Genomic DNA, 20738 nt, shown 5'->3' with positions numbered 1-20738 from the left:
TCCTGGGCGTATCCGGAAGTCAGAAGTAGTCCTTATTAGCTTTGTAATGGTGATGTCATTGTGGAAGGCCTATGGGTACCCTCTGTGGCCTGGAGGCATTCATGATCTGCCTGTGATGTCAATCACATGGTCCAGCCATCACCTCCACTCGTGGACTGTCACCCCCACCTGTACCTCACCCCTTCCAGTCACACCACAGGTCAATACCTAGGGTTCCCCGTGAGCCACATGCTCTACCCACACATCCCAATTCGCCTTCCAAGAGTGTGTTCCAGAGTTCTGTGCACTCAGCCCACGCCTGCAGAGCCTGCCCACCTGCCACTGTGACTCCGTGTCCCGAGGATCCCACACCCCAGACACATCAGGCATCTGGCATTATTCCTACCTCTGTGGTCATTCTCTCTGCTAGGGACTCCCAGTCTCCCCCGGGTGGCAGCAATGGTCACTTGTTCCTGGTTCCTGCCCTGGCAAGGATGGCCCCTGTGGATCTCTGTGGACAATCTCACCCATTTAGAGTGGTTTGGAAAGTCCTTGGACTTCCAGGCCCCTGACGAACTCCTGTGTTTGGCCCAGTGTGACACCTGTTCTGCCAGCTGTGCACAGATGTGCTTGTCTCAGCTCTGCAGCCTCTTCTCCCTCCACCTCCACCTGCTGCCCTTTCCTCGTCCTTGAGGAGGCACCGGTGCCCCATCCAGGAATTGCTCCTGGCACTCAGAGTGGTCTTAATACAGAGAAAAAACCCACAGCCCTCTCTGCTGCCCTAAGGAGTTCCGTGGGGACATCTGCTCGCAGCTCTTTCTGGGGTTGTCCCAACCCCAGCCCAGAACATCCTAGAAAGACTGTCGACTGGATGAAAAGGATGTTTATACGGGAATGGCCTGAAATCTGTTCTTCTATGGGTGAACCATGCTTGTGTACCGTCCTCCAGCCGTCAGCATCGGTAAAAAGTGCCTCATCACACACCCCACCACAGCCACTGCCCCAGTGGGTGCTGTGCCCCTCTTCCTAGGCAGGGGTGTACCTGACGGTAGACAATGGGGCCCCTGGGGTGGGTGTCACAGAGACATTGCTCTGGCCCTCCCAGGATAGGCAGCCGAGAGAAGCAGGATCCTGCCAGGCTGGGACCTAGGACTCCTGTGCTGTTCTCCACTTTGAGTGGGAAATGAGTGGGCATGAGACAAGCGCTCTCTCCATTTCCTCACATCTGGAAGAGATGTCTGGGCCACCTGGTGGATGTGCTGGGAACTACAGGCAGAAGGCCAAACCGTGAGACCCCTGGCACAGCAGTCTGTGGGCAAAGGTAAACCCACTTTATTTATGGTAGACGCAGATTCACAGAGAGGTTAACAATTTTAGGGGCCCGTTCCATGTGATCAATGTTTAGAAATCTAGAATTGTCCAATCAAGGCTGGTTTGGCTCCAAGCAACTTAGGGCTTTGCTGATCTTTGTTTCCACGCTTCTAGGTAGTAGAGGGACTGAGTCTCTGAGAACCCTCTCGGTTCTGAAAACCTTTCATTTCACAACAGGGACAAACAACTCCACACGGCTAAGATCACTCTTTTGCATGTCCGAGCTTTGTCACTTGGGGAAAGACCCCTGATACCGATCTTGTCTCCTGCTTCACAGGGCACAAACAGGTGGTGGAGGCGAGTTGATTCTGGCATCTTCCATGGGCCTAAATCATACTGGACCCAAATAAGAGGTGGTGGGCATGCTGCATACACCCCAGTCAGACCCCGTGTCTTGGCTCCTGTGGTAACACAGTTATGTTACCTGTAACCTGTAACCCGCTCAGTAGCTCAGCCCCAAAGATGTTCTCGGGGGTGAGGTCGGCACAGAGGCTCCTAAGAGTTGAAGGCAGGAAACCTCACTCAGGGGTGCCCCAGAAGAAGTCAATAAACTTTCCCACACTGAGCCACTCAGGCAAAGGCAAGACTCAGACTCCTCTCAAATGCCAGGAATGCCGGGCAGCTGCTACTCTGAGTTCTGTCTGGTTTTCCTCCTTATTTTCAGGGGAACTTGGCGACTACAGAGAGGGCTGGACGGGAAAGGACAGTTCACACTGCTCTGAGCTGTGACAGAGCGTTCCGGTGTGTTCCCATGCACCTTTCTTTCCCAGGCTGGAGTCCGGATACAATGGATCTGAAGCCCACTTCAAGGCGTAGGGGTGGGTGTGCTGTAGCCACAGCAAGGGCACGGCTCTTGAGGAGTGGGTGAGGGACCTGTTTTCCTTTTCCCTGCCCCAGACTCCATGTGCCATAGACAGTATCAAGACCCCAAGGCAAGGGCAGCAAGGCTAAGTCCTGTAGTGCTATTTCCCTGACCTGCAGGCTAAGAATGCTTTTTAAGGGGTGGTGAAGGAGAGTCGTGCATTGGTGGTGCACGCCTTTAATCCCAGCACTTGGGAGGCAGAGGCAGGCGGATCTCTGTGAGTTCCAGGACAGCCTGGTCTACAATCTACACTGAGAAACCCTGTGTTGGAAAACAACAACAAACAAAAGCAAAAAAACAAGCAAACAAAAATAAAGGGTGGTGAAGGAAAGGGAGGAGGAGAAAGTCGTCTCAAAACCCTAAATGTTTAGCATGTCGCCTCCACAGAGAGTGTGCAGGCCCTGGGCCCAGAGCAGTGGACCCACATAGGGTTGTCAGATAGCCCTCCTTGGACAGCTAGCTTCCTGGGAAGGTGGCAAGAACACTCACATGGCACTTCCCTTGGCTGTAAAATTCAGGGTTAGGGTTTGAGCCAGAGAGACATAATTTTGAAGACTAGGCATCGCAGCAGCTTAGCCTGGCTGAACTAACAGGGAGGTTTACCCTTGGGATCCTGGGAAAGAAACTCATCTTTATCCCCTAAACCTAAATATTAGGAATAGAACTGGTGGCTCATGGTGTTCTGTAGAGAGAACCTTTTTCTTGCTGGCTGCTTTTTTTTCTCACCAGTAGCCTGGGCTCTGCCGCGTTGTAGTCCCCAAATAATACACAGGAGGCTATATTAATTATGAAGCTGTTGGCCTTGCTTGTTTCTTACTGGCTAGCTCTGACTTAAGTATTTATCCCATAATTGTTAATCTAAATATTTCTCTTACCGGAGAAGTTTCCAGGCTCCTTATCCCTATGGCGGTTACATCTTGACTCCCTGTGTTTCTCCTACCCAGAGTCCTCCTGGACTCCTAGTCCCACCTATCTTGCTTCCCTATTGGCCAACAATGTTTTATTGACATATACACAGGACTTCCCCCATCAGTGTTCCCTGTGAACCCTGGGACTTTAGCCTGCAGAGGGCTGGCATGTGGGAGTCAGGCAGTAGGCTGGTCCTGGAGACACTGAATTCCGGAGCCAGCCACTCCTGCAACCAATGCTATACTGGACATCTCGGTTTTTAAGAACCAATATGATCCTTCCTTTCTTCACCACAGCCTGGACTGTTTCTTTTACATGACATTAAGAAGATTCCTAAAATGTTTGTTCTTGGGATCAAAATAACTTTAAATCTTTTGTTAATCATTCAGGGGGAAAAGATGACTCATCACAGACTTTGATGTTAAAGTGCTGTCCTCAGTGTTATGATACAAGTCCGAACAAACAGACTTGTGGGCATTTAAAGTGACCTGAGTCGGACACTCTAAGAGCCTGTCTCTTCGAGTAAAGACCATCGATGGGCTGGTTGATTGTGGGAACAAACTCAGAAGCCGTCACACAGCTGTTCTCAGAGGTGTGTGTCCCACGTGTGTGCAAACATGTACCAGCTGGAAGTGGTCAGAGACATCCCAGCCTTCAGGGCCTTTCCCAGTCTTCCTAGAAGAAGCCTCAGAGCTGGCATCAGGGACTGACTGTGAGGAAGAACCAGGAGGCAGGAGCAGAAGTGAGTGGACCTAGAGAAAATAACTCTTCATGTGTGAGGGGGGAGAGAGACAGAAAGACAGAGAGACAGAGACAGACAGAGACTGACTCATGGCCAGAGAGACTGTTGGAGGGTCCAGTCTTCAAGTTCTATGTGGGGCTCATACTTTAGGCCAGGGGCGCTGTGAATGGCCAGCCCAGAAGTGACTCTGACCCCTGGGTTCCATGCGTCTTTGCCAACCCCCAGGTCCTTCTTGCTGTGAAGAGATCAAATCCAAGCCAACCAAAAGGAGCAAATTGTCCTTAATTAAGCAGATAAAAGTGGCCCATGTCACCCACAACACATGATAGGCATGGCTTGCAGCCCCGTGTGCCTCCAGCTCATGTGTGACCTCAGTTGGGCAACCCTGGCTGGAAGCAGATGGCCGTCTTGGGCCTCCCCGGCACTCCTGGGCTCCGAACACACATCTTCCCTGGAGGCTGTGATAAGGAGATGGCTGTGAGTCTGATGGGGGAGGCAGGTACCCAAGTGGTCTGCCCCTTGCATCTTTTGAGGACAGTCCCTGAGCCACTGTGTGTCCTTTTCAGTCCGCACCTAGGAGAGTCTCCTAGCTTGGGGCCTGTCTATCCAGACAGGTGGGAAAATTCTGGGTTTCATGCACGCCATATTGAGGCTACAGGAAAAAGGCCCAATGATAGGGCCAGGCAGCTCAGAAGCATCGGGGCTTGCAAGAGGGAAGGCAGGACCCAGCCCCTCCACCAACCTCAGGACCCTCCCCACCGCTAGTGCCTGTGTCACCCAGGAGCCTCCTCCGAGTTCTAACAGATCCCATTCCACCCAGACCTGTGCTCAGCCCTGCTCCTCAGAGCCCACCCTCCAACCCCCTTACTGGCTCACCCTCCGTTCTCTTTCCAGGGTGCCCAGACTCAATATGTAATCTTCCCAGGTGACCGAGCACCCCTGCCTGCCTTTGATGATAGAATTCTACCCAGGTTGCTCTAATATTAAGGTCAGTTGAAACAAACCATCCTACCCTGCTCTCTCAAGAGGGGCCACCCTGGAAGAATCAACACCCTCCTGTTGCACCTGCTGTGCAGCCTGCATCCGAGAATGTAGCGAGGTGGTCGGGATAGATGACACAGAGACCGGTCGGTTGCTTTAAGAAAACTTTATGCTTCCCAAGTCAGCTTAGGAGGAGCTCACCAAGAAAAAAAAAACCCCCGCTTCTCTTTTTAAGGACTTCTGCCATCCATCTACATACAATTCTTCCCAGACTTCTCACCCTCCTGGCTGGTGGTTTAAAATCCGGCCCCAGAATCGGAGAGAAACAGCAGGGGGAACAGGAAGAAGAGTCTAGCCTTAGGGGGTGTCAAAGTCATGGTGTTTCAGTGAGCGAGCCCTTATCTGAGCCCTATCAAGAGCTTTATAGCACTGAATTGTTTTCAGTAAACATTATCTCACAGCTGCCTGCTCCCAGGCCAAAGGGGAAGTGGGTCTCTGCTCAAGGTCTGGTGTCCCCACACCCTCCCAAAGGCTGTCCCATCTGGTGGACCCACCTGACACTAGGAACAACCAGCTGGTGCCCAAGTTGCCCACCTTAGGACCCTGTATATTGAGTCTGAGGCATACAGTAGGTGCCCAGTAAGTTTGAGTTGTTGTTAATCTAGCCAAGAGCCATTATGCTGTCTTGAATCAGGATTGGCCCCATAGGCTGATGTATTTGAAGGAAGTCACCAAGAAGTGGCACTATTTAGAAATATTAGAAGGATAAGAGGTGTGCCTGGGGAAATGTGTGGCTGGGGGTGGGCGTTGAGATCTTGAAAGCCCATGCCTAGCCTCGTTCCTCACTCTGCTTGCTAATCAGGATGTAGCTCTCAGCTATTTCTCCAACACCACGCCTGCCTGCTGCCATGTTCCCGCCACGACGACAGGGAACTAAACCTCTGCAACTGTAAGCAAACCCCCAATTAAACGCTTTCTTTTATAAGAGCTACCTTGGCCATGGTGTCTCTTCACAGCAATAATGACCAAGAAGTCACTGAGTGCCTGCCTAAAACCAGGCACGTTTCTGGACTCCCTGTGGCTATGGCCATGGTCATCTGAGTTCTGAGCTCTGAGCCAAACTCAGACCTTGCATAGCCTCAAGAGGAAGACACCACCCCATCTGCCTGGGTGACAAGGCTAGGACCTCATAGTTTCCTGTCTGTGAATCAAGGGGGACAGGAAGAGTGACCTAAGTTGCTTATAGTCATGACGAGCACGCTGTGCTCACTGTGGCATCTGAAGAACCTGGTTTTCACCAAGCAGTTTTTCTGTCCCTGGCCTTGAACACCGGGGTGCTGCCATGCCGCTGAAATGCTGGAGCTGCCCTACAGTCCCAAGGTGGCCTAGGGGCTTAACATGTTCCCTGTGTAACTCCCTCTCCGGGGACCGGGGTAGAGATTGCACAAGAGCAACACTGTAGTCTGTTTGGGCTTCTGTGGGAAGAGGGTGACCATGCTCTATCTCGTCTACGTAGCCGATGCTGACCCATCCCTGGGTATCTTCTTTGGTCTTCCTCCTCTGCTGTACCAGCCCCTACTACTGCATCCTGGTCTCACTCCCCCAGGAGCTGTGTCCTTCCCCTCCTTGTCTTCCTTTCCATCTTGGGGCCAGGAGAATGGGGCTCTCCTACCCAGAGTCACCCAGAATGACTTTGACCAACTCCTTAGTCTGCAGCCTCAAGGCTATGCTTAGAAAGGTCACAGTGCCCTCTACTGGCTGCTGGCTAGGTCTGGTCACCTCAGCGATGCCAGGAGGAGTTGAGTTTAGAGGTGAGGACCTGTAAGCAAAGGTCTCCCTCTCCTGTGGTTGCTTAGAAGAAACTGCAGGTCCTCCCTGCCTGGCCAGCCGCTTGGCATCCTTTAGGGCTCAACTCAGGGTCCACAGCTTTCAGAACAGGCCCTGAGCCTTCCACTCTCAGGCCCTTTTCCTGCTTCCAAGCAACACAGAAATAAGTGGTTAATTATTTTGTTGTTATCTTGTCCTGTTGCTGGGGATCTAACCTAGGGCTTCCCTCATGCTAGGCAGGAACTCTCCCACTGAGTTATACCCTGCTTCTTCCTTTTTATTCGGAGACGGGCAGACCTGGAATCTTCCATCCCCCTGTCCCAGCCTTCCAAGTAGTTGGGATTGCCACCCTGCAATACCAAGCCTAGCCGGTGATAGCCGTGCCATCTCCTGCCACACCACGCTTTTCTGTAAAGGCAAGGCTGTCTGATGCATCCTTAACCCCTCCCCTCTTCTCCATGTCTCCAGAGGTGGAGCCCATGCTTTTGGAATAGATGGGTGGAGTAAAGGTAGGTACTCAGCGACATTCTGTTGCCCTGGAGCAAGTAGCTATGCATGCAAGTGTGAGCCACATGCTTGACCAAAACAAAAAGGACTTTTCAATGATCCCAATTGTGCTCAGGAAAAGAAGAAGAATTGGGGGGGGGAGTGTTAAAGGACCAAGAGTTGAGGTAAGGAAGGAAAATTGGGGGACAAGCTTTAGGTATCATGAAAGCGCTCAGGGGAAGGGGACTCTTGTCATGATTCTGAGAAGGGGTTGACTGGCTGCTGGCCTGGCAAGCCCTGAGCTTGCAGGTGGATGGATAGAAAACCCGAGTGGGTCCCTGGCGCCCCCTTGTGGCTAGTGAAGGCTGAGCGCACAAAAGAGAAGGCTGAAGATGGGCTCAGAAGAAAGGGGTTATCACATTTTGTTATTTCGATGCCCGCTTGTTTTCTAGGGGGAGACAGAAAGGGTGCAGATTTGGGAAGGGAAGTGGAGATGATGCTGGAGTTTTGGGGGTCAGGAAACTGTAATCACAGTATATTGTATGGAAAAAATCTATTTTCAATTGGGGGGAGGGAAGGCAGGAGTGGGTCTTAGAGCTAAGATCCCAGCTGTCAGTCCTCCAAGTTGCTTAGAGCTAACCACACAATCCCCTGGCCCGCATCCTTATCAAATCAATGGTGGGGTGAGATGCATTGCTCTGGTGGGCGGCAGAGCCAATCCAACCCGGGACAAGCACTGGTATACCTTTCCTTATGTCCTCTTAGGGCAGGGCAGGGAGCCACAGCCTGGCAGAGGCTCGGAAGACCCGCAACCATGTGTGTGACTCCAGAAGCCCCTCCCCAACCCTTGGTGCTTGTCATGAACCCCCAGGTCCCTCCACCTGTGGACCACAGTGTCCGTTGAAAAAGGAGTTTACAGTACACAGTAGGGAGCAGGTAAGAAGACAAGATGGGAACTAAAGGGTGGTTGAAGAGGCATCCCCGTGTGTGGCAACCTCACAGACAGAAAGCCTCCACCACTCAATTAGTCATTCCAAACTCGCTGCTTCTGAGGAACCCAGAAGTTTTAAATGTCTGCCCACCCATCCATCCAACTGCTCATTCGTCCATTCACATACCCCACTCCATCCATCCATCCATCCATCCATCCATCCATCCATGCATCCATGCATCCATCCATGCATCCATCCATCCATCCATCCATCCACACATGCATACATATATTTGCCCGTTCACCTGTCTGCCCATCTGCCCATCTCCACACGCTTACACGCTCACCCACACAATCGCTTTTCCTTCTAATAAAGTTTCAGTAGAAGGGAGTCGCTCAATCCACGCCAAGGGAAAGGTCTTAGTCTCCACTTCCCACAGTAAGGAGTGTGGAGAGACCTTTGGACCTACTTTACAGCTACAGCGTGTGTGAAAGGGGCTGCGGTGGAGGCGTGGTGGATGACGAGCGCACTAAAAGGAAGAAGGCAGAGGGAGGAGCCTGAATAAAGAGGAGTCCCTTCCTCGGGAACACTTCCAGGTCAGTAATTCCAGGTGACCCTCAGCATCCCGGTATCTTTGGACTTTCAAGGTTAATGGTCCTCAGCCAATTCCTCCAGTACAAGTGGTTTGGTGCCCGGTTGTAGGTGGCCATCTCCCTGCTAGGTGACAGTCCAGTTGTTACCTATTTGCCTCCCTCTGGAGACAGCAAGATCATCACATTGGAGGCAGTTATGTGGCCATTTCTACTACTGATCCTTTTGAAATCCTACCGCCTGGAGGCAAGGACTCCTATGGTGATGGTGGCATGCGTTTGTGACAGGCAGCTGAGAGGGAAGTGTGCCCAGGGCTCCAATCAGGCACCAAGGGTACCCTCAAGAGTCAACTAGCCACCTGACTTCATGCTCCATCCTGTTTATGCAACTGTTCACTCAGGCATCAAGCATTTATTATGCGCCTCATGAATACGAAAATGCAGGAAGAGCTTAACACTTGTTTCATACCTTGTATCACCCCACTCCTGCAGTGACCGCCTCCCTATGCATGACACTAAACGTCTCACTGTCCCACGCCCCAGAGTGCCCACACTGTCCCAGAGACGTCCTCCAGGTTGTGATGCCGTCACATATCACGCTCAAGAGCTATCAGAAAGACCCCAGGGTCCCGAGTCAGGGAGATGGGGTTTGAACCCTCCCTGGTTCATCCTCTTTTCCAACTGTTAAGTCACTTAACATCCATGAGCCATAGTTTCATCTGCCAAGTGTGGGGAAATGCTGGGATCCATCACATAGGGTGGGCGTGAGAATAAAATACCGTTAGACACGTGGGGCTGGAGAAACGGCTCAGCAGTTGAGAGCACTGGCTGCTCATCTAGAGGACTTCTTAGCACCCACATCTGTAACTCCAGTTCCAGAGGATCCAGTGCCACCTTCTGGCTTCTGTGGACACTACATACATGCGTTGCGCATACATATGCAGGCAAAATACTCATATACATAAACAATAAATAAAATCTCCAGAATAATTTTAATACCATTAGATGTGTAAGATGTTTACTATGGTTAATACCAGGCTGGGTATTAAAACCTGTCAGTAAAAGTGTAGCTAGATACGGTCGCTGAGCCTGTAGTTCCAGGGTTTGAGAGGCTGAGGCAGGAGGGTCACACGTTCCAGGCCAGCCTGGGCTATAAAGTGAAACCTTATCTCAAGGAAAACAAAAACCTGTTGAGCTGAACTGATGCACTCTCCCCTGGGAAACAAGAGGTCTGGGTCCTGGTTAAAGAAATGTGTGTATGGATAATCCACTGCCCTTCTCCAGTGTTCTATTTGCTTGATTAAAATTGCAAGGGTCAGAATACTATAATGCCAAGCTTTGTGTCTTGTCATCTTCACATGGAATCAGGGACCTGGCACCCAGAGACAATCTCCATCCACCCTCAAGGCAGACATCACTAGCTGATCAGAGCATTCCAAATTCCATGCTGGCCTCGGAATCTTCCCACAAGACTCCTTGGAGGCATCACCAATCAAATCCGAATTGACAGTTGAGATTAAACTGACTTTTCATTCCTGGCCAGTGCCCTGACTGGACAGGACACAGCGTAAGGAGGACAGGAGAGGACACAGTCAAGGTGAAGTGTCTGTCTGTGGTGGATCTGAGGGTGGGGATACAAGGAATATGGGGCCAGGATCCAGCGGGGGGGGGAACACCGGGCCACAAAGTCACAACTGTCACACTGTTTGTGCCACACCAACCCCACCTTACAGGGGAAGCTTAGTCCAGCTCTGCGGAGAACTGAGGTGGGGGGGGGGGAGGAAGGGAGTTGGCTGCACGCCAGGCAGACTCTTCTTTACTTTTTGAAGAGTTTTAATCACAGTATCAATTTTTCCAGGGGCTGGGATTCCTCCACCTCAAGGGAGAGGAATTTGAGACACAGCTCATTGCCATAAGGATTTATAACCCACCACAGTTACTCCTGTGTCACCGGTCATGCCCCAGTGCCCTCTGTAGAGCAAGGGTAGCAGTCATGCCCGCCCCGGATGCCATACTACTTATGAAACCTCCACTGCTCTCCCCAGTATCAGAAAACAGACAAGGAACGCTGTGTACACACTCACTCCTGTCAAATTCTTTCCTGAAGTCTGCTCTCCTGAGGCCCTGGGTAATGGAGGGAGAATGACTGTGCTATCTCTGCCTGGAGCCTCCTGTCCTTAGATCTCATCTGAACCTCTCGCTATGCTAAGGGTCCCAGGCTAGTAAATGAGGTTATTTGTATCGGGAGAAATGAAAGCATTTACCAAGGTTGGGACTACTAAGTTACACCCTGCCTCTGTTGCTGCTGGAGCTGACCACACTGGGCTGTAACTACTCATGATCACCTGAGGTCCCAGCCATTCTGTGGGCACAGTCATACTGAGAGTCATCATTAACCATGAAGTTGGGCAGCCAGGACAGGAGGCGCTCATTCCAGAAGCCAAAGGGGCTTATTTCCACCCGACGCCTCCCATCCCTTGTCAGGCCTGATTGCAGCTGACACTTGCTGCAGGCTGGACTTTGACAGAAATGCTGCTGTTACGTAAGAGGTTACATAAGTCAGCATGTGAGGCATGCCTTGTATTAACAGCTTCTAGCCAGCTGCTGTTCCCCAAGTGGCCTTTACATGTTTCTCAAGTCAGGAGTGGCGGGCTACATTCATCCTCAGAGCTGGGATGGTCAGAGTAAGCCAGTCCACTGGACAGATAGAGTCCCCGGGGGAAATTAGGTCCGGCCCCTGGTTGACAGCTGTCAGGCCACAGACTGGGTGGGTGCACTGCCAGCAGAGATCTTTCATCCCCTGCCACGGACAGTGGCTCTTTGTCAGACGGTAATTTGGGTATCTGGGAGACAACGTTTAACACCCATTCCCTTCCACTCGTGGGTCAAGTAGGATTTTGCATCGCTGAGATCAGGGCTTACAGGTCACAGAATTGGCAGTGGGGGTTCCCTAGCATGCAGGTTGGGGTCCTGCTCTCTGGCTGGCTTAGTCCCTCAGCTCAGCTCATTTTCCCTTGGTAAGGCTTGGCAGAGACTCCTACCTGGGCGCAATCGGGAGTCTGTCTCCTGTTTTAAGTGCTGTCATGCTGGGAAAGCAAGACAATCATTTGCTGTCCACTTACAGCAGCTGTTAAGTGTCTTTTGCAAAGGACACCTGTGCTTCCACAATTCTAGAACAAACCTGCAGCCAAACCCACACTGCCCTTACCTGGCTAGAGTTGGGCAGCAAACTAAGGAAACAAGAAGAAGTTTCCAGTCAACGGGGCGAAAGCTATTCAGCGGAATGGATAGTTACCTCCGGAAACAAGAACCCACCCTCTGCCAAGCCTTGGTGACAACACACATTAAGAGTTTGTTTGGGCCATGCTGGGGTTTCACCACTGAGCAGTCCTTCCCTACTCCAAGCTAGAAAGACATTTTAAGATTGGATTCCTGCAGAGCCCACTAACCTGGGAAGCAAGGAGACAACACTACACTAAGGGACACAAGCATGCTGCTGTCTTGCTGTCTTACAAGAAGCTGATCCAATGACAGCAATGGGAGCAGCCTTGTTCCAGGGAATGGGGCCCACAGGTCCCAGGCCAGGCACTGACTGCCAGGGCAGAAAAGGGCTGAATATGTGAGCCAACGTCTCAGCATGGTGGGAGATGAAGGGTTAGTCCCAGACACGTGGGGTCTGAGGGGAGCTATCTGGAGCCTAACCCGGTGGCCACAGGCCCTCAGACAGGACCTCAGAGAGTATCTCCAGCAGAGTGTACCAAGAGTTTGGAGTGGAAAGGATGGTGCCTGCTGACACCTGTCAGGGCAGGCTGGGATGCTGCTGCAGAATTAAAATAGCAATGGCCCTCAAGTCATACAGAGGATATGCACTACAGGTGTCACATCCACACATAGCCCCTGTCTGTCATACCCTGGCTCTGCTCAGAGAACATGTGCTAGTCCTGGGTGTCAGAACTGCATCTCATTAGCCCTGGGCCATCTCCAGAGGAGGGCTCCTTAGGCTACTATAGACAGGTGTCCCATCCTCATAGTAGTAGTCTGTTGGCACCACTCCTGAGGGAGGGCATGTAGCTGTTTCTGTCTGTCATTTAGACTATGGTATGAAGGTGTGGGCCAGGGACAGGAGGAAGAAGGTGGCAGAAAGACAGGGAAAGGGGAGGAGGGGAAGGAGGGTGTGTGGAGTACACTGAACTAGTTGGCATGGAGACCCTGCCCATGAGCACTTCCCAGGCAGCCTCGTTCACCATGTGGCTATGGGCTTCACCTTCTCTCTGAGCAGTTGGTGGGCAGGGCCAAGGCAGCCTGGGTTCCCTTGCTTGCTCCAACTGAGCGGCCCTGCTTGCAGCCCTGCCGGCGTTGGCACGGTGACAGTAGCCAAGTGTGCAAACTTGTGCCATTGTCCCTGGGCCAGGGGGAGCCATGGAGACTAGCTAATATGACACAGGAAAATGTTTGCTGATGGCAATTCTATGGGCTTTGTCCACCTCTTTCTCCATCATGACGACTCGATTTAAGTCCCTAACTGTTTGACTACAAATGCAAGGGGACCGTGCAACGCCACCCTTTTGTCCGGCCGCACTGAATGGGCAATTCAGGCTTTGTGCAGCTCAATTGAGGAAGCAGACATAAAGACAAGATTCCTGAGAGCCCCGGCTCCCTTCCCATGGATATCCTAGCACCGCTCAGCTAGCCCGTCCGGGCTACCTTTCCCCACATCCCTGCACCTCTCGACCCATCCCAGGGGATCCTTCAGGAAGGGTGGTGAAAGAGGCAAGAGACACGAGGACAGCCAGAGTCAGAGAGCACACGCTCAACACTCAAGGGCAGAGGGAAAGCAGCCCACCCTGGCTTACCCCATCCAATTGTCTGTCTGCACTGGAGCATGGCAGCTGGAGGCCTGGAGTCTCTTGGGAAGGTTGGGTGCCTGTCTCCGCTGCATCCAGCCCTCCTTGATCCTGAACATTTTACACACACACACACACACACACACACACACACACACACACACACACACACACACCCTACTCCCTCAAGAAACCAGGGTACCGAGGTCAAGGGGAGGGGGTGTGTGGAGGCCGGGGAAAGTGGGGCTGAAGGGTAGAAATTTACCGGGAAATGATTGCATTTGGGAGCTGTCTTTTTTTGTGATGGTCCCCATGGTGACAATTTGTGACGGCAAAGAATGTGGGACCGGGGCTCCGCCGCCTGATTGGGATGCTTTGTATCTGGAGAGGCGCTCCTGATTGGCCTGAGGGCCCCCCAGCTCCGGACTTGTCCTCCATTCAGCCCACTCAAGGGCTGCACAACTGCTTCTCACCCTGCACGGAGCTCGCTGCACGCCAGCTCGCCGGGCTTGCCTGGGTCTACGGTGGGGAACCTGCCGGCCACGTTGGCGGGGGTCCCAGCCTGCACCTTCGGTCAGTGTGGAGTCCCAAGTGGTTTGCCCAGGCTGGGTGGAGGGTGTGAGCGGGCTAGGGCCTTGGGGGAGGGGCACAGTGCTGTGGGTGGCGGCGGAGGAGGCATGAAATCGCTGCAGATGGTTCTATAGGGGAGTTCCTGCTGCCGGCAGCCTGAGATGAGCCTGGAAGGCAGGTCTAGATTAAGTGCTAGACAGGGATCCTGCCTGGCCCTGTGTGAGAGTTGGGGGTGGAGCGTGGGGACGGCAGAGGGGGCGGGGTGGTGGGAGGGGGAGGCCACCACCAAGAGGGGGAAGGGGGCTTGGCCTTCTGTAGAGAATTTCTTTGGCTCCGAAAATAAAAACTTGAATGGTGAGTTGTGCATGTTGGCCTCACAGTATGTGGGAGATGCGACCAGCTGGGAATGTGGCCTCGGCAATGCCACTTGTAGCTGGATGGCTTTGAAAAGCAAGGTGCTTGCTTTCTTTCTGAGCCTCGGTTTCCTGGAGAGGGCAACAGACTCTAAAAGCCTAAGTGAAATAGCAGGCAGCTGTCTCGTCTCAGTCGAGAAATGCTGAATGACTTACCAGGTGTCCCATTGTGAATGCTGTTGGGGACAGAGGGGTGCCTGGGTGGGGAGCTTTCTGCAGTCAGTCCTGGTGGCCCTGAGGAAGGTGTAAGTGTCCTGGAGAGACTCCAGCTGCCTTTTGTGTTCCCCAGGTCTGCCCTGTGCTCTCTTTGGAGCTGCCAGCCCCCAGCAGAGCCTACACGCTTCATGGAAAGCTCAGCACAGTTCCCGTGGTGATGGCAGCTGACAGCGATGTGAAGATGCTACTGAATTTTGTGAACCTGGCGTCCAGTGACATCAAGGCGGCCCTGGACAAGTCCGCACCCTGCCGCCGCTCTGTGGACCATCGCAAGTACCTGCAGAAGCAACTCAAGCGCTTCTCTCAGAAGTATTCCAGGCTCCCCAGGGGCCTGCCTGGCAGGGTGACAGAGCCTCACCTGCAAAGGGCGCCTGAAGAGAGGCCTGGGCAGCTGCCCCTCCATCCCTGTCCGGAATCCAACCCTGGCGGGGGTGGGAGCTACAAGGAGAAGGCCCTGGGGACCCCCTTCAGGGAGGAGTGCCTTTCTAAGGAGCAGAGCTTCCAGGGGCTGAACCCAGAGGCTGCTAGACCTGGCCAGGTGCCCATGAGGAAGAGACAGCTGCCTGCTTCATTCTGGGAGGAACCGAGGCCCACCCTCAGCTACCCAATGGGGCTGGAGGTGGGCCTAGCCCCCAGGGAGGCATCTCTGTATGAGAATAAGAAAAATTGCAAGGGTCTGGGGTCTCTGGGGCCTGAGACGGCTCCATTGCCCATGTCCCCGAGAGTGCTAGCTGACATGGATCCACTCAAGATGTCTGGGGTATCCTTGGTAGGCAGCCTTGATGCCTGGAGCTACTGCCCATTCCAGTACCACGGACAGCCCGTCTTCCCCAGCCTTCCAGGGGTCCTACCTCAAGGCCCAGTACCCAGTCTGGGCTTGTGGAGGAAGAGCCCAGCCTCACCTGTGGAAATGGCCCACTTCTGCAAGGATGTGGACAGTTCAGGGCCCAAAGTGTACAGACCTGTGGTCCTGAAGCCTATCCCCACTAAACCAGCCATGCCTCCACCCATCTTCAACGTCTTCGGCTACCTCTAGGTGGACGGCCTCAGCCCCCCTTTTTTATGGCCTGCGGGATGGGGTCTCTGATTAAGCTCTCCATGTGAGAAGGGAGCTGGGCAGGGGTCTAGCCAGGCTGCCTCAGGGAGGGGGCTCCTCAGGCACCTAATTGACTCTTGCAGGCTGTGGGACCAGGCACAGGAGCCCTTTCCCAGAAGACTCATCTTCCTGTCTCTGGGGAGACCGTGGGCAGAGGGACCTTAGTCTGGTACTAGTTCATTACATACCTGCTCAGCTGCCGTCTTCTGGGGGTTGCGGGGGATATCTCACTTGTTCGTTTTGTTCTTTGTAAATATTGAGGAAGTTAAAAAAATAAAGATTTCTTTTGCAGTTTCCACCTCTTGGGTGTCATGAAGTGGGCTAGTTCCCGGATGCAGGGTCGGTATAGAGGAGGACTCAGGGAGGAGTGGCTTGACATCTGGAGATGGGTCCTGGGAGCGAAGGCTCAATTCACAGGAAACAGGTGGGAAAGGATGGGGAAAGCCCTTGGAGAAGGGTGCTTGGTCCAGACAGCGGAAGAAAGAGGTGTACAAAGCCTGGATCTCGGTGGCTCATGACATTCTGACCCAGGGAGACAGGGCTGTAATTTTGGTGTGGCTGTGCGACAGCTTAGGCTATGTCAGAGTGGCCCTGCATAATTCTGGTCAGAGAGAAAACCAGGACAAATGAGACTTCAGTTTCTTGTGACCAAAGCAGTTTGACTAAACTGTCCCTTTTAAGCGTTAGCATGATTATATGTCCACAGCGAACCAAAACAAAACAACTCAAAACCCTAGCCCCGAAGCCACAGCCTCTAACTCACTCCCATCCCCAGTCTTCTCCTGATTGCTCTGGGCTGCAGTGAAATGTCAAGACCTCTGCCTGCGGCTGGATCGTGTGTGTGCTGAGGGCAAAGAACAGGTGCTTGTCCTGACATTCCCAGACAGCAAGCTGCTGGGCTGGGCGGCTTCCTGCGCAGCATTGGCCGATGCGCACTCTAGAGTGACTAGGCTGCACAGTTTATCAAACCATAGTCTCCACCTGGTGCTGGGCAAGCCTCTGCTCCCCAGAGAGGGGAGCCTAACAGGTGCTCCAATCCCTCTGTGCTACCTCCTTCATGACCTGCCTCTGAGTTGGTCCTCAGCTAACTCTGTTGGGAGACATTTTGTGTTCTAACAAATAAAACCGGAAGGATCAGAAACCCAGAGGAACAGTCACCAGTTTCTTCCTACCTCTTCTGTTCCTCGGTCCAAATGGTCTAGATCCTCTCTCTGTCCCACCTTATCACTTCCTGTCTCCTCTCCCCACAGACCTTCAGCCCTCTATGGTTAACCAGTGGCTAGCTCTGCCCTCTGACTCCAAGCAAGCTTTACCTGTCAGAACACAAACAACATATCACATGACATAACTCCACATCCAGGATTAGAGGCTGCACATGGCCCTTTGGTCCTAGGCTACTTTCCTCCCAAGTCCCATCAGGGAGTCCACCGGAAGTGCAGCTCGCTATTAAAGTGTGGGCAGGATTCTGGGGTTTTCTGTCCAAAGGCATCAATCAAAAGACTTCAGATTCACGGAAACTTACAAGACCCAGAGTTCCCTAAGTCATTTTCTGGCATGTATGTGGGAGGGGCAGGTCCTTAGCCTATGCTAAGGGGCCAGGAGCAGGTGTGTGTCTTCTCTTACCCCAGAGCATCAACACTAAGACCTTCTTAATTTAGGCAATGGTTCTCAGCCTCCTCCAGACTGAGCAGCCGGGGGTTCAAAGCTCCAGTCCTGTCACCTAAGTTACTTGTCTACGCTGAAATTTCCACACCCAAAAAGTGAGATTGGACACAGACCTGCTACATGGCCTGTTGTATATATGAAAGTCTGATTTCTGTTATTACAAGAAGTCATCTCCTACACTTAGGTACCTGGAGGTCCTTCCAGGCCGGCAGATTACAAACAGTCATAGATCATGCTGCCTACTGCGGTGAGTGCCTTGGACACCACCCCGCCACCACACTTGAGGAACAACACTGGAGTCCCATATTCTCAGGTCCTGCTGAGCCCCATCCTGCCTGAGTCCTGGTCCTACACCAGCCTTTTCCTGCTGGGGCTCAGTTTCCCCAGGGGAACCTGCAGACCCATTGCTTCAAAAGCTAGAAGACTTTGTTTAAAATCAGAAAGTGGGACTGGAGAGATGGCTTAGTAGTTAAAAAGTAAAAGCAGAAACCTGTAATGAGACAATATCCAACAGGAACTTGGGGCCCAAGTCTCCTTCATATGGGAAGCAGCTGGGGAGAGCACGCTGCACATCTGGGGAGACTTGAAATTGGAGAGGGAAGAGCAGCCTTAGTTGCAGCAACGGATACCCCCCCCCAGTCAAAGAGCAAGGTGAGAGCTGAGAATGTAGCTCAGGGGTAGGTTCGGTGCTTGGCTACCATGCACAAAATCTGAAGGGAGACTTATAGGGCAGATAATTAGCATGTAACATTTATTGTACTCAATGAAGCACTTGGACTGAGGGTTCCCCCGCCTTCCCAGCCTGAAAGTTCAGAGTCCAATGAGGGAATTATAGCTGGACAAAGTAATATCAGGCAGATGAACTCATTCCTAGAAGTTCTCCAGCTGAAGGCCAGGATTCCTGCCTGGGCCACCTTTCCCAGACCAGCTCTTCCCTGGCCTCAGGCTGAAGGTCTCTGGCAATGCCCAATGGCAGAGCAGGCAGGTCTGTGATCCATTCGACAGTTTGAAAGTGGAGGTTCCTCGCCTGCTCCCCTCCACATATCAGGCTCGCTTTGGGCGAAGCTCCAGTACAGAGACCCAGCAAGAGCACACTCTGCAGCCTCGTTCTGACCCCAGGTGCTCCTGGATGTGGGCCACCTAAGGTGTCATGGAAACAGTCTGAAGGCCACATCACCTCCCAGGCTGGTTACTGTGTGTTCTCATATTTCAGGTATCTGATTAGTCTGCCTGGGAGCGGCAGTGTATCCAGCAGCTTTATCCGGCATTTTCCTATGGCCTTCCGAACCCGCAGTCGGCAGAGGTGAGCCAGAGGTCGCGGAGGTTCTAGAAAGAGAAGAAAATGGGAGATGCAAGCTTGTCATTTGTACTAGGCAAGGGGTGTGACCTGTGGGTTCAGCCAGTGATGTGACTGAGTCCAAGAGGGGTAGGTACTTGCTGCTGGGAACCTCAGTCCCAAAGCTGGGACTAGAAAAGTGCATTTATACCTTCAACCTACATGGATCTACACAGCCCAATGTGAACAGGGTAAATGCCACACCTGCTTCCCAGGTAAGGCTACCCATCTTGTCCAGGATATTCCTGGGACCCACGCTTACATCCCTGTCTGGTTCTTTTCACACAGCCTGGACCCCCAAACAGTCTCAACGAATTGATCAGAATTTGAGCTCTCGGGCATTCCCTTGCACAGGACTGATTTGGGGCACCTGCTGTCACTGAGAAGCCAGATGACGTGGACAAGAAGTGGCAGCATGACTGAGGAACTCCCTGTAGGCTATAGACTCCCACTTTGTTGTTCCCAGGCACCCCTGGAGTACCTTATGTTCTAGTGTTTGCTCAGGTGGGAGGCGGGGGTGAAGAGAGGCAGAAGGGTGCATCTGGGAATTGGGTAATTTATTGGGGCACAGGGAAGTAGTTTATCAGACTAAAACATGCCATTCATTTATCCACCCATCCATCCACCCATCCACCCATCCATCATCCATCCAGCCACCCATCCACCCATCCATCCATCCATCCACCCATCCATCCATCCATCCATCCACCCACCCATCCATCCACCATCCACCCATCCATCCATCCACCTATCCACCCACCCATCCACCATCCACCCATCCATCCATCCACCCATCCATCCATCCACCCATCCATCCATCCATCCACCCATCCACCCATCCATCCATCATCCATCATCTATCCATCCACCCATCCAACAAGCACATGCTGGGCCAGAGATGCAGCAGTGCCTTCCGGAGGATGTGGAGAAGGTTCCATACCATCTGAGAGGGGTCCTGAGGACCGTTCTTGGTAAGGGATGGACGGAGACCAAGGCATTCCCAGCAGGGAAGATGGCCTGCCTAGCCTTAGAGGCCATTGCAAAGAAGACAGTGAGAAGGGTGTGAAGGAGAGAGGAGAGCAAAACACAACACGGAGGCAGCCCCAGTCTTATGCCCACAAGCTGCCCCGGGGTTTCTGACAAACATCCAGTGTTCCCGATACTTCTGACATTAGGGCCTCAGCCTTCCTCTAGGAAGGTAGGGTCTTTTCTGTGGGGGAGGGAAGGGGTAGCCCAAGACACAGAGAGCCTGGGGCTGGGCTAGCTTGCTTTCTCCACAGAGCAATATCAACCTCAGAGCACCTAGTGCAGAAGTGGGCAGAGATCTAGCCAGAGAAAGGTGACTTTAAGGTAACCGAGGCAGGCCTCAAACCCGCATACCATGTATTCACAAGTGCTTATTATAGCTCTCTGCCCTGGGAGAGATGGCCCCTTTCTAATAGACGGGGAGTACATCTCAGTGTGGACCACTCTACCCTCTAGTGACCAGGGACCATGGTGGCAGCAGCCTGTGACTTGATGGGTTATTGGAGGGTTATGACATTCTCTATAGCAGTGACTGAGTGGGTGGCAGGTAGGTGACACCTGGCCCCTGCTGCTGCTGCCCACTGACTTGTCATCAGTTGAGAGCTGTTCACCCAGACTATGTCCTGGGAAGATCCTATAGCAATTAGGGCTCAAGGAAGTGGGTGAGATCAAGGAGGAATTGGGTACATCAGAGTTGGGGTCCTGTGGGGGACAATGACGGGAACAGCATTGGTGGCTTTAGGACCCGCTGCAAGTCAGTCTCTGTGTTACCCGCCTGACAGACAAATGACCAGGGTCTAGCCTCCTGGACCCAAGCTAGCCAGACTTTACCATCTGAGTGCTGAAGGGGTTAGGGCCACGAGCCTGGCACATTTCTCTGTTCAGGGATGAGA

At 52.7% G+C, this 20738-nt stretch overlaps 2 protein-coding genes across 3 annotated transcripts in view; one reads left to right on the top strand and one right to left on the bottom strand.

Annotated features, from left to right (window-relative positions):
- Positions 1-10171: 10171 nt before the first annotated feature.
- Positions 10172-16112, top strand: Fam181a (family with sequence similarity 181 member A). 2 transcript variants are annotated; one of them, XM_040742585.1, is made up of 2 exons: positions 10172-10276; positions 14796-16112. In XM_040742585.1, the coding sequence occupies exon 2, from the start codon at positions 14880-14882 to the stop codon at positions 15756-15758; it is 879 nt and encodes a 292-aa protein (XP_040598519.1). In that variant the 5' UTR covers positions 10172-10276; positions 14796-14879; the 3' UTR covers positions 15759-16112. The 2 variants fall into 2 exon arrangements, with proteins under 2 accessions (XP_040598519.1, XP_005068428.1); XM_005068371.4 differs by lacking the exon at positions 10172-10276 and adding an exon at positions 13858-14096.
- Positions 16113-18220: 2108 nt separating this feature from the next.
- The window catches only part of Asb2 (ankyrin repeat and SOCS box containing 2), a 37628-nt gene continuing 35110 nt past the window's right edge, over positions 18221-20738 (bottom strand). The window contains exon 10 of the mRNA XM_005068370.4: positions 18221-18809. Within this exon, the coding sequence (XP_005068427.1) occupies positions 18673-18809 (137 nt within the window). The 3' untranslated portion in view covers positions 18221-18672. The remainder of the gene's footprint in view (positions 18810-20738) is intronic.

The sequence above is a fragment of the Mesocricetus auratus genome, unplaced genomic scaffold (assembly GCF_017639785.1).
Source record: "Mesocricetus auratus isolate SY011 unplaced genomic scaffold, BCM_Maur_2.0 Super-Scaffold_15014, whole genome shotgun sequence".
In the NCBI taxonomy this organism is placed as follows: domain Eukaryota; kingdom Metazoa; phylum Chordata; class Mammalia; order Rodentia; family Cricetidae; genus Mesocricetus; species Mesocricetus auratus.
Note: the sequence above shows the minus strand (reverse complement) of the source record. Positions and strands in the feature narration are given on the sequence as shown.